The 20,127-nt window shown below is 37.7% G+C and overlaps 1 protein-coding gene across 50 annotated transcripts in view; it reads right to left on the bottom strand.

Annotated features, from left to right (window-relative positions):
- Positions 1–20,127, bottom strand: part of EIF4G3 (eukaryotic translation initiation factor 4 gamma 3) — a 439,835-nt gene that overhangs the window by 68,516 nt on the left and 351,192 nt on the right. For all 50 annotated transcript variants that reach the window (XM_071217722.1, XM_071217735.1, XM_071217737.1 and 47 more), the window contains 4 exons: positions 18,111–18,308; positions 2,599–2,745; positions 1,519–1,755; positions 362–466 (listed from right to left, as the gene is read on the bottom strand). In XM_071217722.1, the coding sequence (XP_071073823.1) occupies positions 362–466; positions 1,519–1,755; positions 2,599–2,745; positions 18,111–18,308 (687 nt within the window). The remainder of the gene's footprint in view (positions 1–361; positions 467–1,518; positions 1,756–2,598; positions 2,746–18,110; positions 18,309–20,127) is intronic.

Here is a 20,127-nt window from a genome sequence, read left to right as displayed (position 1 = left end):
GTGTGCAAGGAGGGCGCCCCATAAGGAAAGCCACCCAGTGCAAAAAAAGTGCAGCCAGGAGGGTGGCACAGCACACGGAGAGCTGATGCAGCAAGATGACGTAACAAAGAGAAACACAGATTCCCAGTGCCACTGACAACAATACAAGCAGACACAGAAGAACACACAGCAAATGGACACAGAGCAGACAACTGGAGGGGGTTGGGCAGGGAAGGGGAGAGAAATAAATAAATCTTCAAGGAAAAAAAAAATAAAGCAAAAGCATTAAATTCTCACCCATGTAAATACTAGAGTCCCTCCCCTAACTCAATTCCTTAGAAGAGACAGGCGCAGTAGGTCTATATTATTTTTTTCTACTTACCAGCCTTAGGTCTATCACATCCTGAAGCATGAATCGAATCCTAGATGAGGTTTTCCTTTCTTTTACAATTTTCTCCATCTGATTAAAATACTGGTCCATACGTGGCTACAAGAGACAAAATCATTAGTATTCCTAGGTAAGGAATTCAAATATAATTTTACCATGTAGAATTTTCAAATGGTCAGAAAAAAAAGAATTTACAGCCAAAAGGCCATGTGGCAGAATTTTTAATTAAGCATATGACCACCCAAAATAAAGATTACATTTTCCAAACTCTCTGACAGCTGGCTGTGGTCATGTATGTGACTTAAGTTCAATGCCAACAGAATATACATGGAAATGTCCTATTGCAGCTATATGGAAACTTCCTTAAAAGAGAGGTGGCTGTGTCCTTTGCCCCTTTCCCTTCCCTCTCTGCTGAGAACAATAAAGACAAGGGCTGCAACCTGAGGATGGAGGAATGTTAAGTTGAATGGATCTGGATTCTTGATGATCTCTGAGCTATCAGACCAACCTCAGAAGTCTTATGTCTGAACTTGGTTCACATGAGCGAGAAATAAACTTCAATCCTGTATAGGCCACTGATATTTGGGATTTTCTGTTACAGCCAACATACAACTTGCTTATTCAGATGTTATGGAACTTTTCTGACATTATTTCTTTGAATCATTTCTTAATTCCCCACCCCTTAAGCACCATGTTATGTTTGAATTATATTTTTAATTATTTTTTGCGTTATAGTTAGCTGTATCATTAACTAGAGCATAAACTTCTCAAGAAGGCTACTGAGCCTTCTTCATTTCTGTACCACTGCCAGGCCTGGCATATGGTAGCTTTTCTCTCCTTATTACCACTCACAATTTGCTATGTATACAAATAACCTGTGAAATGGTCATAAAAGACCAAAAAAGAACAAAGGAACAATAATCTGAATAATCTATGAATTGGCTTTTATATAATTTGGAACCCTTTCTCTCCTCTGACTTTAATGGAAATAAAGCATGAAGAATTGCAGTCAAACACTGATAATGAGATGAACAAAAGAAGAAAAATAAATAGCCTGGACTGGGTAAGAGGAACTCTTTGGTTGACAATCTTAGTTCTTTTGCAACTGACAAAGAGCCCTGCTGAAGGCTTCTGAGAATTCGAATTTTTACCTTTGCTTTTTCAAAGTCCAGGTCCTTGCCAATGGTAGTGAGTAGGCGACACAGGCACTCTAGGGATTCTTCATCATGGTTCTTTAGTAACTTCACCACGCAGTCGTGCATGATGGCTTCAGTGAGCATTTTGAGTTTAAAGAGTTCCCCAATAAACTTGATATTACCAATAGATCTCCGCCGGGCTTTGTCCTTGGCTTCTTCCAGTTCATCATGAAGCCGAGCCCTCTCCTCTGGCTATTGTTTTAAGAAAAAATTGTACGATCATGAAAGCTGTATTGCACAATAGATGCTAAGAACATACATTTCAATTCATGGTCCTTACCTTTTCTGGGGATCAGGGATCTCCTCTGAGAATCTGAGAGAAACTATAGACTACAAAACTTTGCATCCATATCATATTTCTGGAACCCAGAGACCTCTCTGAAGTCTATACTCTTAATCCTTGGTTTAGAGAGTTGAGTTGCTCTAAAATGTTATACTAACTCTTCATAAAAGAAATAAAGCATTCTCCTAAACATCGAAACATATCTCCATACACACACAAAAGGCTACGGGCCCCTGCTTTTTATTTTTTTAAGATTTTATTTACTTTCCCCCTTCCCCTCCTACCACCCTGTTTTTGCTGTCTGTGTCCATCTGCTTTGTGATCTTCTGTATCTATTTCTTTTTGTCTTCTCATTTTTTCTCTGCTAGGATTCACCAGGATTTGATCCTGGGGACCTCTGATGTGGACAGAGGTTCCCTGTCAGCTGTGCCACCTCAGTTCCTGGTTTCTGTCGCACTTCACCTTGACTCTCCCCTTCGTCTCTCTTTTGTTGTGTCATGATCTTGTGTGACTCACTTGAGCGGGCACTGGCTTACTGCGCAGGCATGCTTTTTCTTCTTCTTTTTCACCAAGAGGCCCCAGGGATCCAACCCAGGTCCTCCCATATGGTAGTCAGAAGCCCTATCACCTGAGCCACATCTGCTTCCCTACAGGCCCCTCTTAAAGTAGTATCATCCACACTACTAGCTTCAGGAGATTTCTCTTGACAACCTCAAAGTGCACAAGTAGTGTCTTTCTGTGAAAATACTTACGGCACTGGCAGCCTCAAGTTCTTTCTGCTTCTTCTCAAAGACATCATCATCTGCTTTATCTTTTTCAAACTCCTTCTGGCAACGGTTCAGTAACAGCTTCCGGAAATTCACTGTATTGCCAGGCTTGTCTGCCATAGGTACTTTCAACTGCATCCAGACAGGAAAATGCAAAAGCAGCAAGATTACTAAGATATTCGAAGATTTTTTCAAAATATCTCTTTTGTTTATTGTGCACAGTAATGCTGACCAAACCATCTGTAAGCATTCTACAAGAGGTATATAATTTAGTGTTAGGCACTTCATGATTCAACAGTAAGATGTCATAAATTTTACCCAGAAAAAAAAAACCACATTCCTTTCAGATAAGTGTACTGTACTTATGAATAAATAAGAAAGCAGACTATGTTTTACAGATGAAATTCCCCCTGAGCATCATTCTGATCAGCTATTGACTAAGATGGCAAAATGGTTTTTCTGGAATCACAAAGTGTTTTGCAAAGTTCTGAGATGTGCCCATGGTCTGTGCACTAAGCATAATGGGAGAACTTGGTGAAAAATAGGACACATTGTATTTATGTTTACAAAACAGTTAATGTTATCAACCACCTAGAATGCATTTGGGCAGTTGCTGACCAAGACTAGAAAAACCTTTGAGTGCTTAGGATGACACTATATATGATGTTATATCTGCACTAGAACTGATGGCACAATTTTCTATGATCTATGAAAGACAAGCTATCAATTCCAGTTATAATTTCTTTTTTGTAGGGAAAAAAAAAGGGGGAACATCATTAAATACATTTAAAGAAACCACAGAAAAAGCTAATATATCTTAATCTCCAAATTCGGGCAGCACTAATCATTTCAGTCAGAACTTAGATTATTTGAGTCAGAACTAAGACTATGGATACACAAAGAGGGCTCAGGAGCTTAGCAGTGTTCAAAAAGAGAAATGCCACACAAAAGCGAAAGTTTTCAAAAGAAGAGCCAAAAGTATCTTCTACTACACAGAACACAGAATACACAATAATGCAATAATTAAGAAATACAAAACAGAACAAAGAATTACATACATGACAGGCTGGCATATAAAAGAGCACCAATATGGCATCAGCCTCTAGAACAAACGAAAGATTGTAGATCAGCAGTTGCGTCCAAACTGCTGCTTTATAGCAACGGGTTAAATCAGCCAAAAAGTCCTTCCTAGCTTTTTGGCATATTCACTAGCATCATTTCTGTTAACATTAAGGAAATAACTTCTTGATAAATAAAAATAACCTGGATCACAATCAGCCCTAACTATATGAGTGTACTGTGTTAAAAAAAAAAATGTGAGTACTGTGGGCGATGGTATGAAAATCCAAGCCCTTGCCATATGGTGAGAGGGACCAAGAGTTAAAATGAGTAAAAACAAAACAAAACAAAACACAAAAACAACCACACACACACAAAGAACCAAAAACCCAGAAAGATAAAACAAATACAACTGGTGATCGTAAGTCATAAATTTTATACTTTTTGTGCAGGGAAGGTTATACTGAAAGAGCTGGGTTAAGGCTCATATTTGCTTACTTGTTATATAAACAGGCAATTCTTTTAAGCCAAGTTTCAGCTTAATCATCAAAACAAGTGAGGCACAATACCTGTATCTAATCTGAAGGGCAGCTTTGAGCATCCAATGAAATGGCATTTGACAGAAGTACTTTATAACTTAAATCACAGACAAGTAAGCTGTAACTGAGATGTGAGGGAATACTGTAATTGAAAGAGTATGGGAATCTGAATCACAAAATCAGGGTTTCAATCCCAGCTCTATAACTAATCTGGTATGTGAACGTGAGTAAGTCAATTTTGAGCCTCAGTCCATTCATCTGCAAGGAGACATTTCAAACCATGGTACTTTAGGGGACAATATAAAATAGCTACTGAAAGAGGTACTTTGGAGAAAGTGATAATTCCAGTTCTGCCATGTGACTTTGGTCAAATTATTAGTCACTTTAGTGTTGTTCTGTTTTTCTAAAATAGGGATGATAATATCTATCTCTTAGGACAGTTTGGAGGTAAAGCAAATAATAGTGGCTGGAACATAGTAACGGTCCAATAAACAGGACTAATATAGCTACATATAATATTTGAGCTGGGTTTGACATGGCTATGGTTAAAATTAAGAGTAACCTATATCGTAAAATAACTACCAAAGAAAGCATATAAGCAAAATTAGCTCAAAAATAGGAAGAGAATCACAAAAAACAAGAAAAATGATAATGTGTTATCTCAAAATGACAGTCATGGAAAATTTCACATCTAGGGCATAAAGAACATGTACTTTTAAGATATAAGTAACAGAAGTATTAAAACTGAACAATCAGTGGAATGGCCACAGATTTGAAAGTGCATATATCTCCAAATGAATCAATGTTTAGCTATGCAGCCCACTAAAGGCTTTTTTGGGGGGATGAAATATTAACGCTCTCTGGGGATGGCTGGCAGGGGTCAGAGAAAATATCCGGGAAGCAGATATGGCTCAAGTAATTGAGCTCCTGCCTACCACATGGGGAGGTCCCAGGTTTGGTTCCCAGTGCCTCCTGGATAAGACGAGCAAGACAGTGAGCTGGCATGATGGGCAGGCATGGCGAGCTGTTGCAACAAGATGATGCAACAAGGAGACACAAAGAGGAAAGACAATGAGTGGCACAGCAAAGCAGGAAGATGAGGTGGCTCAAGCGACTGAACACCTCTCTTCCACATAGGAGGTCCCAGGTTTGGTTCCTGGTGCCTCCTAAAGAGAAGACAAGCAGAGACAGAGAGCACACAGTGAATGGCCACAGAGAGCAGATAGTGAGTGCAAAACAACAAGGCAGAGGGATAAATAAAAATAAATCTTAAAAAAAGAACATGTCCTCTGAAAATAGTGATCCATGATAATCTGTTTTTCCTTAAGAGAAGATAAATTCCAATAAGAATTCGACATTATTAAATCAGCACATTATCTGCTGGACACTGACTGGTCAGGAGGCCTGCTGGAATTGGTTAATTGGAACTAGAGCATGAAGAATGGATAAGATAGTTGTTTGCAAATGTGATAATGGATAAACAAGAGTGAAAGATGACGTGCAATGGTGCAAAAAAATCTCTTTAGACAACATTAATTTTCACTTAACTGTAGTTCATGATCAAAACAAAGATGTACTACTGTTTCAAAAAGATTGTGAGATGATTTCTTTTTCTCAGGGAGCATGGAAGTCAATATGTGAGAATATTTTAGTTGCTTGGTAAATTAGACTCACTATAGCGCACCTACCTTATTTTCATATAGTAGTAAACTAACAGTGTGACATTAGTGTGATGAGACCTGTCCACACACACATCAGCCAGCAGTCTTGGATACAAATGTTGTCAGCACTGAGTAGTGAATTTCTTCAAGTTGCAGGACCTGTACTGCTGACATATTTGTTAGCATTGTGGGTAGATACTTCTCATCCCCCAAAGGATCAAATTCCCAGAGAATTATTTAGGGGTTGTCAGTTGTGTAGGTCATAAGAACCCCTAACTATGGTAGTCAAATGAGAGGTTAGAAAATGGAAGGATAAGCCCTGGCCTTGTGTACCATGCTCAAGATTCTCAATGTTGCTTCAGAACAACAAAATGTTAGTAGTACCCATGATGTAGTAGCCATTTTGCCCTGGGAGCACCTAGTCTGAAGCAAAGTATGTGGAATTGCTAGTATAATGGAAGCAAATGGCACCTCTGTGCTAACATTAAAACCCTAGTTTTTCCAGTATATTTTACTCTTAAATATGAAGTGAACAGCATTGAAGCATTTGCTCATCTATAACTCTTGGATCCATGGTGATATACTATTAGTGGTTACGTACTGATATTAGTGAGTTACCTGTTAAAACTGTACATAACATCCTCAGGATGTACCATGAACACATCTATCAAAATACATCTCTATTACACACATCTGAAGAGTTATGTAGTGCTGTGAGATGCCCATAAGATTCAAAAGGGAGTCAAACTCTGAAAGGGTAAGTCATTACACGTCAATCTTTTCTTCAAAGTATTTCTTATCTTCTGTCAGGCAAGTTGCACATCCCTCTCCCCCAAATGATTTCAGCCACTTTGCTGTTGCCCTAAACTGATTTTTCATGTCTGTGGTTAATTCTAGGTTTTATTTCTGAAAATTTAACTGCATCTCCCTTGTTCTTTCAGGGTCTTTTATTATTTTCAATCCTGCCATCCTTCTTACATCTTGCTTAAAAGCACATAAAGGGAAGTGGACTTGGCCCAATGGATAGGGCGTCTGCCTACCACATGGGAGGTCCGCAGCTCAAACCCCGGGCCTCCTTGACCCGTGTGGAGCTGGCTCATGTGCAGTGCTGATGTGCGCAAGGAATGCTGTGCCACGCAGGGGTGTCCCCCGTGTAGGGGAGCCCCACGCGCAAGGAGTGTGCCCCGTAAGGAGAGCTGCCCAGCGCGAAAGAGAGTGCAGCCTGCCCAGGAATGGTGGCACACACACGGAGAGCTGACACAGCAAGATGACGCAACAAAAAGAAACACAGATTCCCGGTGCCGCTGATAAGGATAGAAGCAGTCACAGAAGAACACACAGCGAATGGACACAGAGAGCAGACAACTGGGGGGTGGGCAGGGGGGAGGGGAGAGAAAAAAAAAACCTTAAAAAAAAAAACACATAAAGTGGCAACGCTAAAATGTTCTGGATATGGCGTGTATTAGTCAGCCAAAGAGGTGATGAGATGTAAAATACCAGAAATTAGTCGGTTTTTTATAAAAGGTATTTATTTAGGGTAGTAGCTTACAGATATCAGGCCATAAAGCATAACTTACTTCCCTCACCAAAGTCTATTTGGAGCAAGATGTCTGCCGATGTCTGCAAGGGTTCAGGTTTCCTGGGTTCCTACGTTCCTGGGACTTTTCTCTGGGTTCTAGGTTCCTTCCTTCCTGGTGCTTGCTTCTTTTTCCTCTGTGAGCTTACTTCCTGGGGCTCCAGGTTAAGTCTTCAGCATCAAACTCCAACATCAAAACTTCAACATCAAAAGCAACAAATCTGTTCTTTGCCATGCCTTTTATCTGTGAGTCCCCACCTACCAAGGGGTGGGGACTGAACGCCGTAATCATAACTCAGTTATGCCCAGGTACAGATCAGACTACAAGCATAATCCAATATCTATTTTGGAAATTCATAACCATCTCAAACTGCTACATGGCATAACAGGACAGAGTACTCAAAATCCACCTTTAGTGCCCTTCTTCAGAGTTGCCACATGGCCTGCCTGCCACAGCAGAGATAAAAAGTAACAAACGTACTCTCTACAAAGATATCGTCTCGGAGCATAAATTAAACTGAGTTTGATAAGATAAGAGATATACAATAAAATCTTGCAGCCTTTCAAAAATGTCATTTAAAAAAAATTCAGCTTCAACTTCTGGAAAGATGGTGAACTAGAAAGACTCAGAACTCTCTTCTCTCCCAGAAAACAAGCAGAAATGGCCTGGAAAAAAATCTTCTAGGGTTTGAGATAGCAGGGGAAGGCTGGACATGGCCCAGAAGAGAGAGGGGCAAAGGAAAAGAATCGCAATGGCAAGAAAAATTCAGCCTGAACATTTCAAAAGTATCAAAGATCAGTGTGAGACCTCTACTGAAGAGACGGCAGACTCCTGCACCTTAGAAGCAACTTTCAAGTTGGTTCATTGTTTATTCATTCCCACATTCACCCACTCCCAACATATGTTGTAAAGTCTATTATGTGCCAGGAACAATTCTAGGCATCAGAAATATCGCAGTGAACAAAACTGGAAAAGTCTCTGCCCTTAGGGAGCTTATATTCTAGTGGGGTTCTAAACTGGGACATTTTCATATAAATTATGATTAAAAGAAAAGCATAATTTGAACTCACCAATAATCTAATTTAAGATTTTATTTAAGCACAATTTATTTTTCTTGTTCACTCTTCTCCATGTGGCACTCAATTCAGATCTTAAGAAAATTCTAATTCTAGTTAAATGCTTTGCTGTTTGTGAACAGATCTTGAAGGCTTCCTTACTCATATCCGTTAAACTAATAGAAGCAGCAGGGTACTTGAAAGGCAAGTTTTACTCTATTGCTTATAATCCCCTTAAGCCTTACTTGCCTGAAGGTTTAACTTTGGTAGAGCTTGGTGGAGGTAGGCAGCTCTGTGTGTGTGTGTGTGTATACGCAAGTATATGAATATATAAAGGAGAAAGAAAGTATTTTTTTGCATGTGGTATTTATAGAACAACTTAGGAAAGCCAGTATCTATTACATAGATTTCCTTTGTAAATCCAAAGAATTCCTTTCTTCAGAGCCTATCCCTTTTAAGACTTCATGGAATACAAATACAATAATATAATGAAATTCTCTAGTCCTCACCTATATAATCATTGAAAGTAATGAAAGAGGGTTTAAATGGAGGTATGCTATCCAAGTGAACACGGTGAAAGAATAAAATTTTTAAAACTCTTCTAGCTGAGTGAAGCAAGCCAGACACAAAAGGACAAATCCTGTATGACTGTGTTACTATGAAACAAATACATTGCGTACCATATTGTATGATTAAAACAGAAACAAACAAAAAAACTGCTCTAAAAAGAAGACCAAGTACCCTCCTAAATCTTAAAAACTCAACAAATCTAGACCAGAGTTTTTCAACCTTGGCACTCTTTTCATTTCGAGTTAGACTGTTCTTTGTTGTGGGGGCTGTTCAGGCACAACAAAATGTTTGACAGCATCCCTGGAGCCTGGACCCACTAGATGCCAGTAGTGATACTAAAAAATGTCTCCAGATACTGCCAATTGTCCACTGGAGGGTAGAGTTGGGGGAAGGGGTCAAACCCACCCCTGGTTGAGAACCAATGATTCAAGCCATTGTTAGAAGTAAGGTTCTATCATTTAACAAAAAAAGTCTACTGAAAAATATCAGAAACCAGTAGGTATAAAATTCCTATTTAGTTTTCTAACTTTCAAAGAAAAGAATAGGTAGGTCTGAGTGCTGACTAGCCCAAAGTGATTTCTTCTAAAAGAATTATGTTCAGTGTAGAGTGATCTAGACAGTTGTTAGAGAACAATGGAAAACAATTTCTTAACATTTAATACCATGAGCTCTTATTGTGACAGAATAGAATTGGCACAAGGTAGCGATTACAATGAGATGGTCTTGGGCCAAGCTAAGTAAGGTAAGTCAGATTCTCAAATCTAGTGATTCCTAACTATGTAACCTGGGGCAAACTGAGCAACCTCTGTCTCAGTTTCTCCATTTGTGAAATAGGGATAAGAGAATGACTATGAGGCTTAAATAAGTTACATGTACTCAGTTTAGCATATATCTAAAAAAAAAAAAATTACCAAGATGATTCCTACTACTTTTTACTCTTACCAATAGTCCAATTATGACATTATATGAATTTGTGTGGTTAACAGATTCCATTATTTCAAATGACTGACACTGATAATCCATGAAGAATGGCCACATTTTTACAACTGTGAATAAGCCCAGAGACCTTGCAGTTTAACTTGTGGGGGCTCAGTAAAATATATTGTTAATGGTAAGTTATTAGTAGGTTAATGAGTGCAATGGTTAGAAAAAGAGAATCTCTCCCAGGTAATGGTTTCAGTATTTATGTAATGTCTTTTTTTTGAAATGTTTATTTATTCTCCCCCGCCCCCACCTGTTGTTTGCATTTGTTGTTCCTCTCCGTACCCATTTGCTGTGTGCTCGCTGTGTCTGCTCATCTTCTCTTTAGGAGGCACTGGGAACCAAACCTGGGACCTCCCATGTGGAGAGAAGCAATCGCTTGAGCTGCCTCAGCTCCCTGCTTTGCTGTGCCACTCACTGTCTTTCCTCTTTGTGTCTCCTTGTTGCATCATCTTGTAGAGTTAGCTCACCTCTCCTGACTGTCGTGCTAACTCAATGTCTTGTTCGTCTTTTCTAGGAGGTACTGGGAACCAAACCCAGGACCTCCCATGTGGTAGGCAGGAGCTCAATCACTTGAGCCACATCTGCTTCCCTATGTAATGTCATTAATTTCTCCACCTCCACTCAAGATAGCATTTCCCAAACTATTAATCATCTTAAGACAAAAAAATAAAATAAAAACCAGTGCCTGTGGTCTAGAAGGTTTGGAAAATAGTTCATTTTCCAAAAACTTCAAAATTCTAAAAATTCTTCTCATTTGATTTCACTAGAAATATTACCATAGTAAAGGGAAGCTTAAAGGAAAAAAAAATCTGCCTAAGCTGGCATTAGTAAAACACATCCACATATTGGTATGGGGCAATACTGGTCCACGGACATGCTAAACGTAACCATATTGAAAAGGTGATATTGGTTTGGGGTAACACTGGTCCATCGACATGCTAAAATGTAACCATATTGAAAAGCTGATTGGGTAGAACCCATTTCTTATAAATTTCAAGCATAGGGAAGAGTAGAAAATAAGGTAACAAACATTCATACATTCATCATCAAACTTTGTCAATCTTAACATTTTTAAGAAACTAAACATTAAAGCTCAAGAGCCCAGAGCACTCTTTTTCCCTTCTACTGATTGTGCTTCCTCTCCTCCCTCCTTTCTTTATATCTTTCAACTTTTAAAGGTTCATTTCAATAAATAATGACAAAGCAAATTCACATCACCACCACCAGGCAAACCATCAGAAACAGAACATTGACAGCATCCCAAAAACCCCACTTGCACCCTTCTTCCAAATCACTACCCCTACCCTGCTTCCAAAGTTAATCCCACTATCCTGGACTTCTGTACTAAAAATCACTTCCCTGCTTTAATTTGTTTTCACACTTAGACATAAATTACCAATCACCACAGTTCCTACATTTTTTTAAAACTTTAAATTAGCAAGTCACATAATATATATTCTCTTGAGTCTGGCTTCTTTCACTCAAATTTATTCTTTTGGAATTTATCCATCTGCACAGAGTTGTACTTCAGGTTTATTGTTCAGGTATGAACATGCCATAATTTATCCATCCATTCTACTAGTGATGAACACTGTTCCAAGTTTTTGTCCATTATAAAAAATGCTATGAACATTTTTGCACAGTTTTGGGGGACATAAACATAAAAATATTATATTTTTCTGTTTGGTATATACTTAAGAGTGGAAATGCTGGTAACGGCAGAGCATAACTTTGGCTTTAGACAGTTCACATTCCCAACTAGGAGTGTATAAGAGCTCTTGTTGCTTCACATCTTTTCAAACACATGGTAAATCTGGCAATCTGATAGTATCATATGATTTTGTTTTGCATCTCCTTGATTACGCTTTTCATGTTTGTTGGTCATTTGTATAGCCTCTTGTGAAATGTCTGCAACTATCTTGTCCATTTTAAAAACTGAGTTTTCTTACTGATGTGTAGTAATTTAAAAAATTATCTGATATGAAACTTTTATTGCATTTATGTGTTGCAATCATCTACTTCTAATATGGCCTGAATTTTCACAACTTTAATGACATCTTTTGATGAACAAATGTCCTTGATTTTAATGTAGTTCAATTCACCAATCTTTTCCTTGTGTCCTGATTAAGAAATCTTTAGGCTAATTGTTCCTTTTTTTAATACTATCTCCCTTCTTTCAACTCTGGCTATTTTTAATCTTTTGTTTTTGGAAACTTTACTATAACCCATCTAGATACAGTTTCCTTACCTTTTCACTTAAAAAAAAAATCATGCTGAGGGTTTCTAAGGCAATTTATGAATCTGTGGTATTTTTGTGTTTGTTTTTAAAGATTTATTTATTTATTTCTCTCCCCTTCCCCCCCTACCCCAGTTGCCTGTTCCGTGTGTCTATTTGCTCCGTCGTCTTCTTTGTCCGCTTCTGCTGTTGTCAACAGCATGGGAATCTGTGTTTCTTTTTGTTGCGTCATCTTGTTGTGTCAGCTCTCCGTGTGTGGGCACCATTCCTGGGCAGGCTACACTTTCTTTCATGCTGGGCGGCTCTCTTTACGGGGCGCACTCCTTGCGCGTGGGGCTCCCCTACGCGGGGGACACCCCTGCATGGCATGGCACTCCTTGTGTGCATCAGCACTGAGCATGGGCCAGCTGCACACGGTTCAAGGAGGTCCGGGGTTTGAAATGCGGACCTCCCATGTGGTAGACGGACGCTATAACCACTGGGCCAAGTCCGCCGCCGAATCTGTGGTTTTAATGTCTCAGCAGATATGGAAAATTTTCTGAGCCATTATCTCTTCAACTGCTGCTCTTTTCCATTTCCTCCACTCTCCTCCTGGGACTCCAATTAAAGGAAAATTAGAACTTCTTACTGAATTTTCCTCATCTTTTTAACCTTCCCTTTTGTATTTTCCATCTTTTGGTCTCTATTGTTCATTCTGGATATTTTCTATGTACCTGTCTTCTAGTTATAATTCTTCTCTTCAGCTGTATCTGATCTGCTCTTAAATCCATCATTAAGTGCCTAATTTCAATTATTGTAACACTCCCAGTTCTAAAATTCCTATTTGGTTTTATATTATACTTTCAGTTCTCTATTGAATTTTCAATCATGTCTTTACTACTCTGAACATAAGTCATTTTAAAGTTAGTGCTTCATAAGACTGTGGGACATTTTTTGTTTGTTGCTTCTGTTGGTTTTCATTGATAGTCTTTTTCTCTTGAGCACCTGATATTTTTAATTGTGTGCTGGGTAATTTATTTGAAAAACTTTCATATGAATAATTTTTAGACTATAACATATATATATATATATATATACACACACACACACACATACACACACACACACACACATATATCACTAAAAAGGATTCTGTTTGCTTCTTGCAGTTGCCTAGATTGCACTAGCAACCTGAAATCACTGTAACTGAAATTCAAGGATCGAGATGATTTGATATTGAGCTACATGCAGTCCCTGTGAGAGCAGGTCAATTTCAGGTTCATCCTTATTTCAAGCATACAGTCCTCTGGGATCCCAATCTAAAGTATAGAGAATTTTACTAGGGTGTCTTCTGCCACTCATTTTTGGCAGTCCCTGGTTCCAAGTATTGTCTCCCTAGTCCAAGCAAGTCTATGAAAAATGAGTTGTTCAAGACTCTTAGTTGCCTCTTCCAGATTCAGCAACTGTCCACAAGGGAAACATTACAAAATATCTCATTCCCTTCTTGGATTTCCACCTTTTGTAGGATCTTACCTTAGTAATTCTTCACTGTCTTTTAGCTGTCTGATGCCTTCAAGATTTCTTATTATCGTGATCAGCTTTTCTAATTCTTCTCTGTGGATGAGCTAAATTATCTGCCATTACAGTAAGGCCTACTACTTGCCCCTTTGTACTCGTATTTTTTTTTTAAGATTTATTTTTATTTCTTTCTCCCCCATGCCCATTCCGCCCGTTGTCTGCTCTCTGTGCCCACTCATCGTGTGTTCTTCTGTGTCTGCTTGTATTTTCATTAGGTGGCTCCGGGAACTAATCCTGGGACCTTTCCAAGTGGGAAAGAGGTGATTACTCTCTTGTGCAACCTCAGCTTCCTGTTCTGCTTCGTCTTATTTTATCTCCTCTGTGTCTCTTGTTGTGTCATCTTGTACCAGCTATCTGCATCGGCGGCACTCCTGCTCAGGGTGGCTTTTCCTGCATGGGGTGGCATTCCCATGCAGGGTTGCACTCCTGCACGGGGTTGCATTCCCACATGCGCGCACTCCACCTGGGCCAGCTCGCCGTGTGGACCAGCTTGTCCTCATCAAGAGGCCCTGGGCATCAAATCCTGGACCTCCTCTATGGTAGACAGGAGCCCAATTGGGTGAGCCACATCCATTTCCCTATACTCTTTCTTTAATCTCATTTCCTTCTTACCTTGAATCTGATGTGTGTTGTTTCTATACAAATTTTTATATTTTGATTATTTATTAAATAATAATTTTATTTTGTGTACTATAAAACTTTATTAAGTGGCATCATTCAGTACTGGTTTTGAGGTTGCCCTATGCTGATACATAAACATTATTTCATTAATTTTAACTGTTGTATATATATTATTTAAATCTATCTGACCCAGTGAATTGTGGTATACCCTTACTATCCTGTTTAAGCAATTTCAGTTGTTTCCTATTATTATTAAAACCAATACATGAATAAATAGTCTTATATATGACTCCTGTGCACATCAGAGAATTGCTTTGGGGTATATAACACGAAGTAAAACTGCCGGGGAGTGGTATATGAGCATCTTCAACATTATTGTTCAATTACTCTCCAAAGTGATTGTCTTGCTCTTTGCAAATACTTAAAATGGTTTCATTTTCTCTTAATAGGTGTGAGCTGTATAGAATTGTGGATTATCCTGTCATTTCCCTAATAATTAATACTGAGTATCCTTCCATAAGTTTATCAGTCAATGAATTTCTGTCTATGAAATTATTATTTGCTAGATTTAAAAAAAATATTCTGGATTCTAATACTTTGTCACTTATATACATTTCAAAAATATTTTTCCCAGGCTGTAGGCTTTCTCTTTTTTTTTCTTTTAATATTGTACATTTTAACAGTCAAAGTTGATACTTTATTTTATGTATTGTTCATTTTTGAGTCTTGAAGAATTTCTTCCCTACTGTAAGTTCATAAAAATAGTATCTTCATTTTATTCTAAAAGTCTGGCTTTTCATATATAGGGCTTCATTACCCATCGAGATTGCTTGATTTTTGTACTTAGTTTGTAGTAAGAACATAAGGCTCTATTCCCATTGCCACCACTTAATTTCAAGTTCTCTGTACTCAAAAGTAAATTAGATATGGTATTAGAAGTCAGGATAGTGGTTATCTTTAAGGAAGAAGGCAGGGTATATTTTTATTTCTTGACCTGGGTGGTCAGTGGGTTCATTTTTGCTGAAACAGACTAAGCTGTATACACTTAAGACTTGTATACTTTTTTGTGTTTTTTTTAAAGATTTATTTTTTTATTTATTTCTCTTTCCTTCCCTACCAGTTGTCTGTTCTCTGTGTCCATTTTGCTGTGTGTTCTTCTTTGTCCGCTTCTGTTGTTGTTAGCGGCATGGGAATCTGTTTCTTTTTGTTGCGTCATCTTGCTGCATCAGTTCTCCGTGTGTGCGGTGCCATTCCTGGGCAGACTGAACTTTCTTTTGTGCTGGGTGGCTCTCCTTCGGGGAGCGCTCCTTGTGCATGGGGCTCCCCTACGCGGGGGACACCCCTGCGTGGCACGGCACTTCTTGTGCGCATCAGCACTGTGCATGGGCCAGCTCCACATGGGTCAAGGAGGCCCTGGGTTTGAACTGCAGACCTTCCATGTGGTAGGCGGACGCCCTATCCAATGGGCCAAGTCTGCTTCCCTTTGTACACTTTTTTGAAAGCATGTTGCAGTGGTGTACTGAAGCCAGCTCACACTGGCTCATGACAGCCAATTGTTAAACAGTCTGGAATTTTGCAAATCAGTTGTCAAACCATCAATAATTTAAAATCAGCCATGATGGGAGTATTTATTTCATTAAATGCTACAAAATCAGGGATTTCCCCCCTACCCCAGATAGCATGTATGTCTGTTATACTTCAATAAAAAGGTTAAAAACTTATACCTTTTTGTATATGACAAAACTTTGGGGAATTTATGCCAAAGAAATAAAAGCTCCATTATGTAAGGGTAAATGTACCACAAGATGTGTGACTACTATGTGTCACTACAGGATGTCATGGCAGTCACAGTGAAAATGAGGAATATGATTTGGAAAATTATTCTGCTTTTCAGATAACTACAGTACTTTAGAAGGCAAAATGGCACTGCGTAAATGTGCAAGGGACTGAGTTAAACAATTCTGGAGTTTTATTTCTAGCACTGCTACTTAATAATTTTGAAAGTTACCCTTCCTGAGTCAATAAAATGTAGTTAAAAATACTGACTTTTCAGGGTTATAACAACCATTAAAAAGTGTATATAAAGCATCTACCCCTACTCCAACCTAGCAGGGGCCGAATAGATAGTTTCTGTTACTACGTCATCCTCATTCTATTGCCAGCATCTCAAGACCTATTAAATCTAGCCCTAGACTCTTTTCCACCACCAACATAGTTATATGGCTTATTTAGGACTTCATTAGGGCTAACTACAGGCCAAGTACTGAGTTAGGAGTTTTACATGTACAATAATATAAATATATTTATTTTATCCTTAAATTGAATGTATTAATCCTATTTTAAGGCTTAAAATCTAGGCTTAAAGAAGTTAAGGAACTAACTATCCTAAGGTAATAAGGTTAGCAAGTAGCAGAGTAGGAATTTAAAGTATAATTTTAAAGTTTAAATTTTACACCTAGAACTATGAGACTCCAAAGCCAGTATGTGTAACAATTAAGTCATGTTTGCTGCTCAGACTTGAACCTGCACAGAATACCTTCTTCCTTTTCTTGTACTTGTCTAAATAAAGTATTCACCATCCCCCCAGGTCTAGCTCAATTCTACTTGTTTCATAAAGCTTTCTTGCTCTCTCACCAATGTGGTGATTTCTTTTTCCTTCACTTGATTTTTTTGGTGTAAATAATTCATTTAGGTGTCAAGATACTGCAATATCACAGAAATCTTAACATGTGATTTTTTTCCTTGTAAATTATGTATTTTTCAATATGGATTTTTAATTCTTTAAAGAGAGAAGATGTAACTTTTCCAGTCCCCAAAAGACTTACCTACCTTTGACATGGGAACTCAACAAATATTGGTAGAATGACAGAATTTTGTATTTTCATAGCTTGTTTCTAAGAAGTGAGGCACAATGACAATGAGTTGTGATAATTAAGAAGAACCCAAACGTTAAAGGAAAACACATATTTCAGACACAAGTACCTTGGTAACTAACAATAACAGGAAGAGAAAATACAGATGGTATACAGCTGTTTCATGACTGCAGAATAGAGGAGGACAATGAACACTAATCAGAAGTTCTTTGGTTTCTCATTTTGCCTTTGCTCTAAATTTGACAGGCTATGGAGATTAAACGGCTGTGGACTATGTAAAGAGAAAGAAATCTAATGGTTTCAAAGAGATGAAATTACCAGTCTGAACCCTTTTTACCTAAAAAAACAACAATCATTTCATTTTCAGAGGCTAAAATTAGAAGCAACATGTTTTTCAATTTCGAATGTAATTAAATGTGAAAATAAGTATTTGCCTTATCTCTGTAGGATGACACCCCAGAAAAACTTTGTTGCCCATGACAACAATTTTGTTATTTAAACTTTACTCAATCTTCCTCACTTTTGATGGGACCAAAACATGGCTATTTCAGTTTATCCTCCATAACCCACCCCCTCCAGAAGTGAGTATACATTTTAATAAAGCAAGATTCTTTTCATACAATGAGGATATTACATTAATTAATAAGTGCTAAAAATATATTCTCCCCTTTAGGTTGCCCCAATAACACTTCTGGGAAGAATGTGTAGTGAGGGGAGAATATACCTCTTAGAGATTTCTGGTTTTACTCCTTCCTCTCTTCTTACCGTTACTAGACATCGACACATGTTTGCGTAAGCCACAGAGAAACTGGGTTCATCAATAGCCTTCTCAAAGACCAGGTCAATGACTCCTTTCAGCCGCTCCTCTGTGTCAACGGTAAGTCCTGACACTTGCTTCATCAGCTGGTTGAACATTTGTGGTGTCAATTTATTTAAGATACTTCGAACTTTTCTAAAAAGTTCCTAGAAGGGCCACAAAAAAGATAAGAGCATTATAGGAACTGTGATGCCTTTTGTAAAGATTAATATCTTGTAATTTCTCAAATTACTAACAACAATTATGAACTAGTCACAAAAAAAATTAAATCTATTTATTTTAACAATTATTCAAAAATTACCCCACCTTCTTTTCAATACTGATGAGACTCCTAGGAACTAGGTCTTCTCATATTTCACTGATGGGATATCATCTGGTACATTCCTAAGGAAAATTTGGCTGTGCACTTCAAAAGCTTTAAAACAATGAATGTGCCCTTTCACCAGTAATTATACTCCTAAAAATTTATTCATATTTAAGGATTTTCAACAAAGGTGCAAAGGAAATTCAATGGAGAAAGGACAGTCTTTTCAACATAGGGCACTGGAATGATTAGATATTCATAAGAATAAAAATCCAGAATGAACCTTAATCAATACCGTGCACCTTCTATAAAACTTAACTAAAAATGGATAGACCTAAATATAAAACCTGAAACTATAAATTTCCAGAAGACAGCATAAGAAAAAAGCTTTGTGTTCTTGAGTTCTGTAAAAATTTCAGTAGATATGAAAGCAAAAGCACATTTCATGAACAAAAAAAAAATTGGGCAGAATTTAAAAATTCTGCTCTGCAAAAGTCATTATAAGAGAATGAAGATTCAAACCACAGTTAAGGAGAAAATTTTTGCAATATACACATTTGATAAAGGACTTTCAATAAGAAAACAAACCACCCAATGAAATAAAGACAAAGATATAAAACAAAACTTTATCAAAGAAGATACATAAATGGCAAACGAGCACATGAAAAGATGCTCAACATCATTCCTCATTTGGGAAGCAAATCCATGAGAGATCATAACATAAACATTAGAATGGCTAAAATTAAGAAGTTGACAATACCAAGTGCTTATGAGATGGGGAGCCACTTAAATTCTCATATGTGATTAGCAGAAATGCAAAAATGTACAACTATTAGAAAACAGTTTGGCATTTTCTAATAATGTTAAACATATATTTGCCATGCAACCCACAAATCCCATAGCTAGGAATTTACCAAAAGAAATGAAAAATTATGTTTACATAAAATCTTACATGAATATTTATTGTAATTTTATAATTGCCAAAACCTGGAAATTGTTTATCTGGTGAATAGATGAACAAACCGTGGTATGTCCAAACGATGGAATACTACTCAGCAACAAAAAAGAACAAATTAATCACAGATGTAGATGTATGAATCTCAAATGTATTATGTTAAGTAAAACAGAGCCAGACTCAAAATGATTCCATTTATATGATATTCTGGAAAAAGCAAACTATAGGGACAGAGAAGAGATCAGTGATTGTCAGGGGGAGAGGATGAGTACAAAGTTACATGAGGGGATTTTTTGGGTGATATAATTTGTATCTTGATTGTAGTAGTAGTTATATGATTGTACACAAAAAAGTAAATTCTGCTATATGTAAATTAGACTTCAAAAGAAAACGAAGTTGCAAAAAATCCAAGAACTACAATGTGAACTATAATCCATGCGGTGCAGCAGTGCTCCAAGATGTATTCACCAAATGCGATGGATGTGCCACAATGATAAAGGAGGTTTGTTGATGTAGGAGGAGTGGGGTGGGTGGGGTGTAGGGTATATGTGAACCACCTCTTATATTTTTTAATGTAGCATTTTTTGTGATCTATGTATCTTTAAAAAAAAGACAAATTAAAAAAATTTTTTTTAATCTAAGAAACAATGCTATGATCAAAAAAGCCTATAAAATGTTGTTTGATTCCTTTAAAATTTTTTATAGC

The sequence above is a fragment of the Dasypus novemcinctus genome, chromosome 9 (genome assembly GCF_030445035.2).
Source record: "Dasypus novemcinctus isolate mDasNov1 chromosome 9, mDasNov1.1.hap2, whole genome shotgun sequence".
Lineage (NCBI taxonomy): Eukaryota > Metazoa > Chordata > Mammalia > Cingulata > Dasypodidae > Dasypus > Dasypus novemcinctus.
Note: the sequence above shows the minus strand (reverse complement) of the source record. Positions and strands in the feature narration are given on the sequence as shown.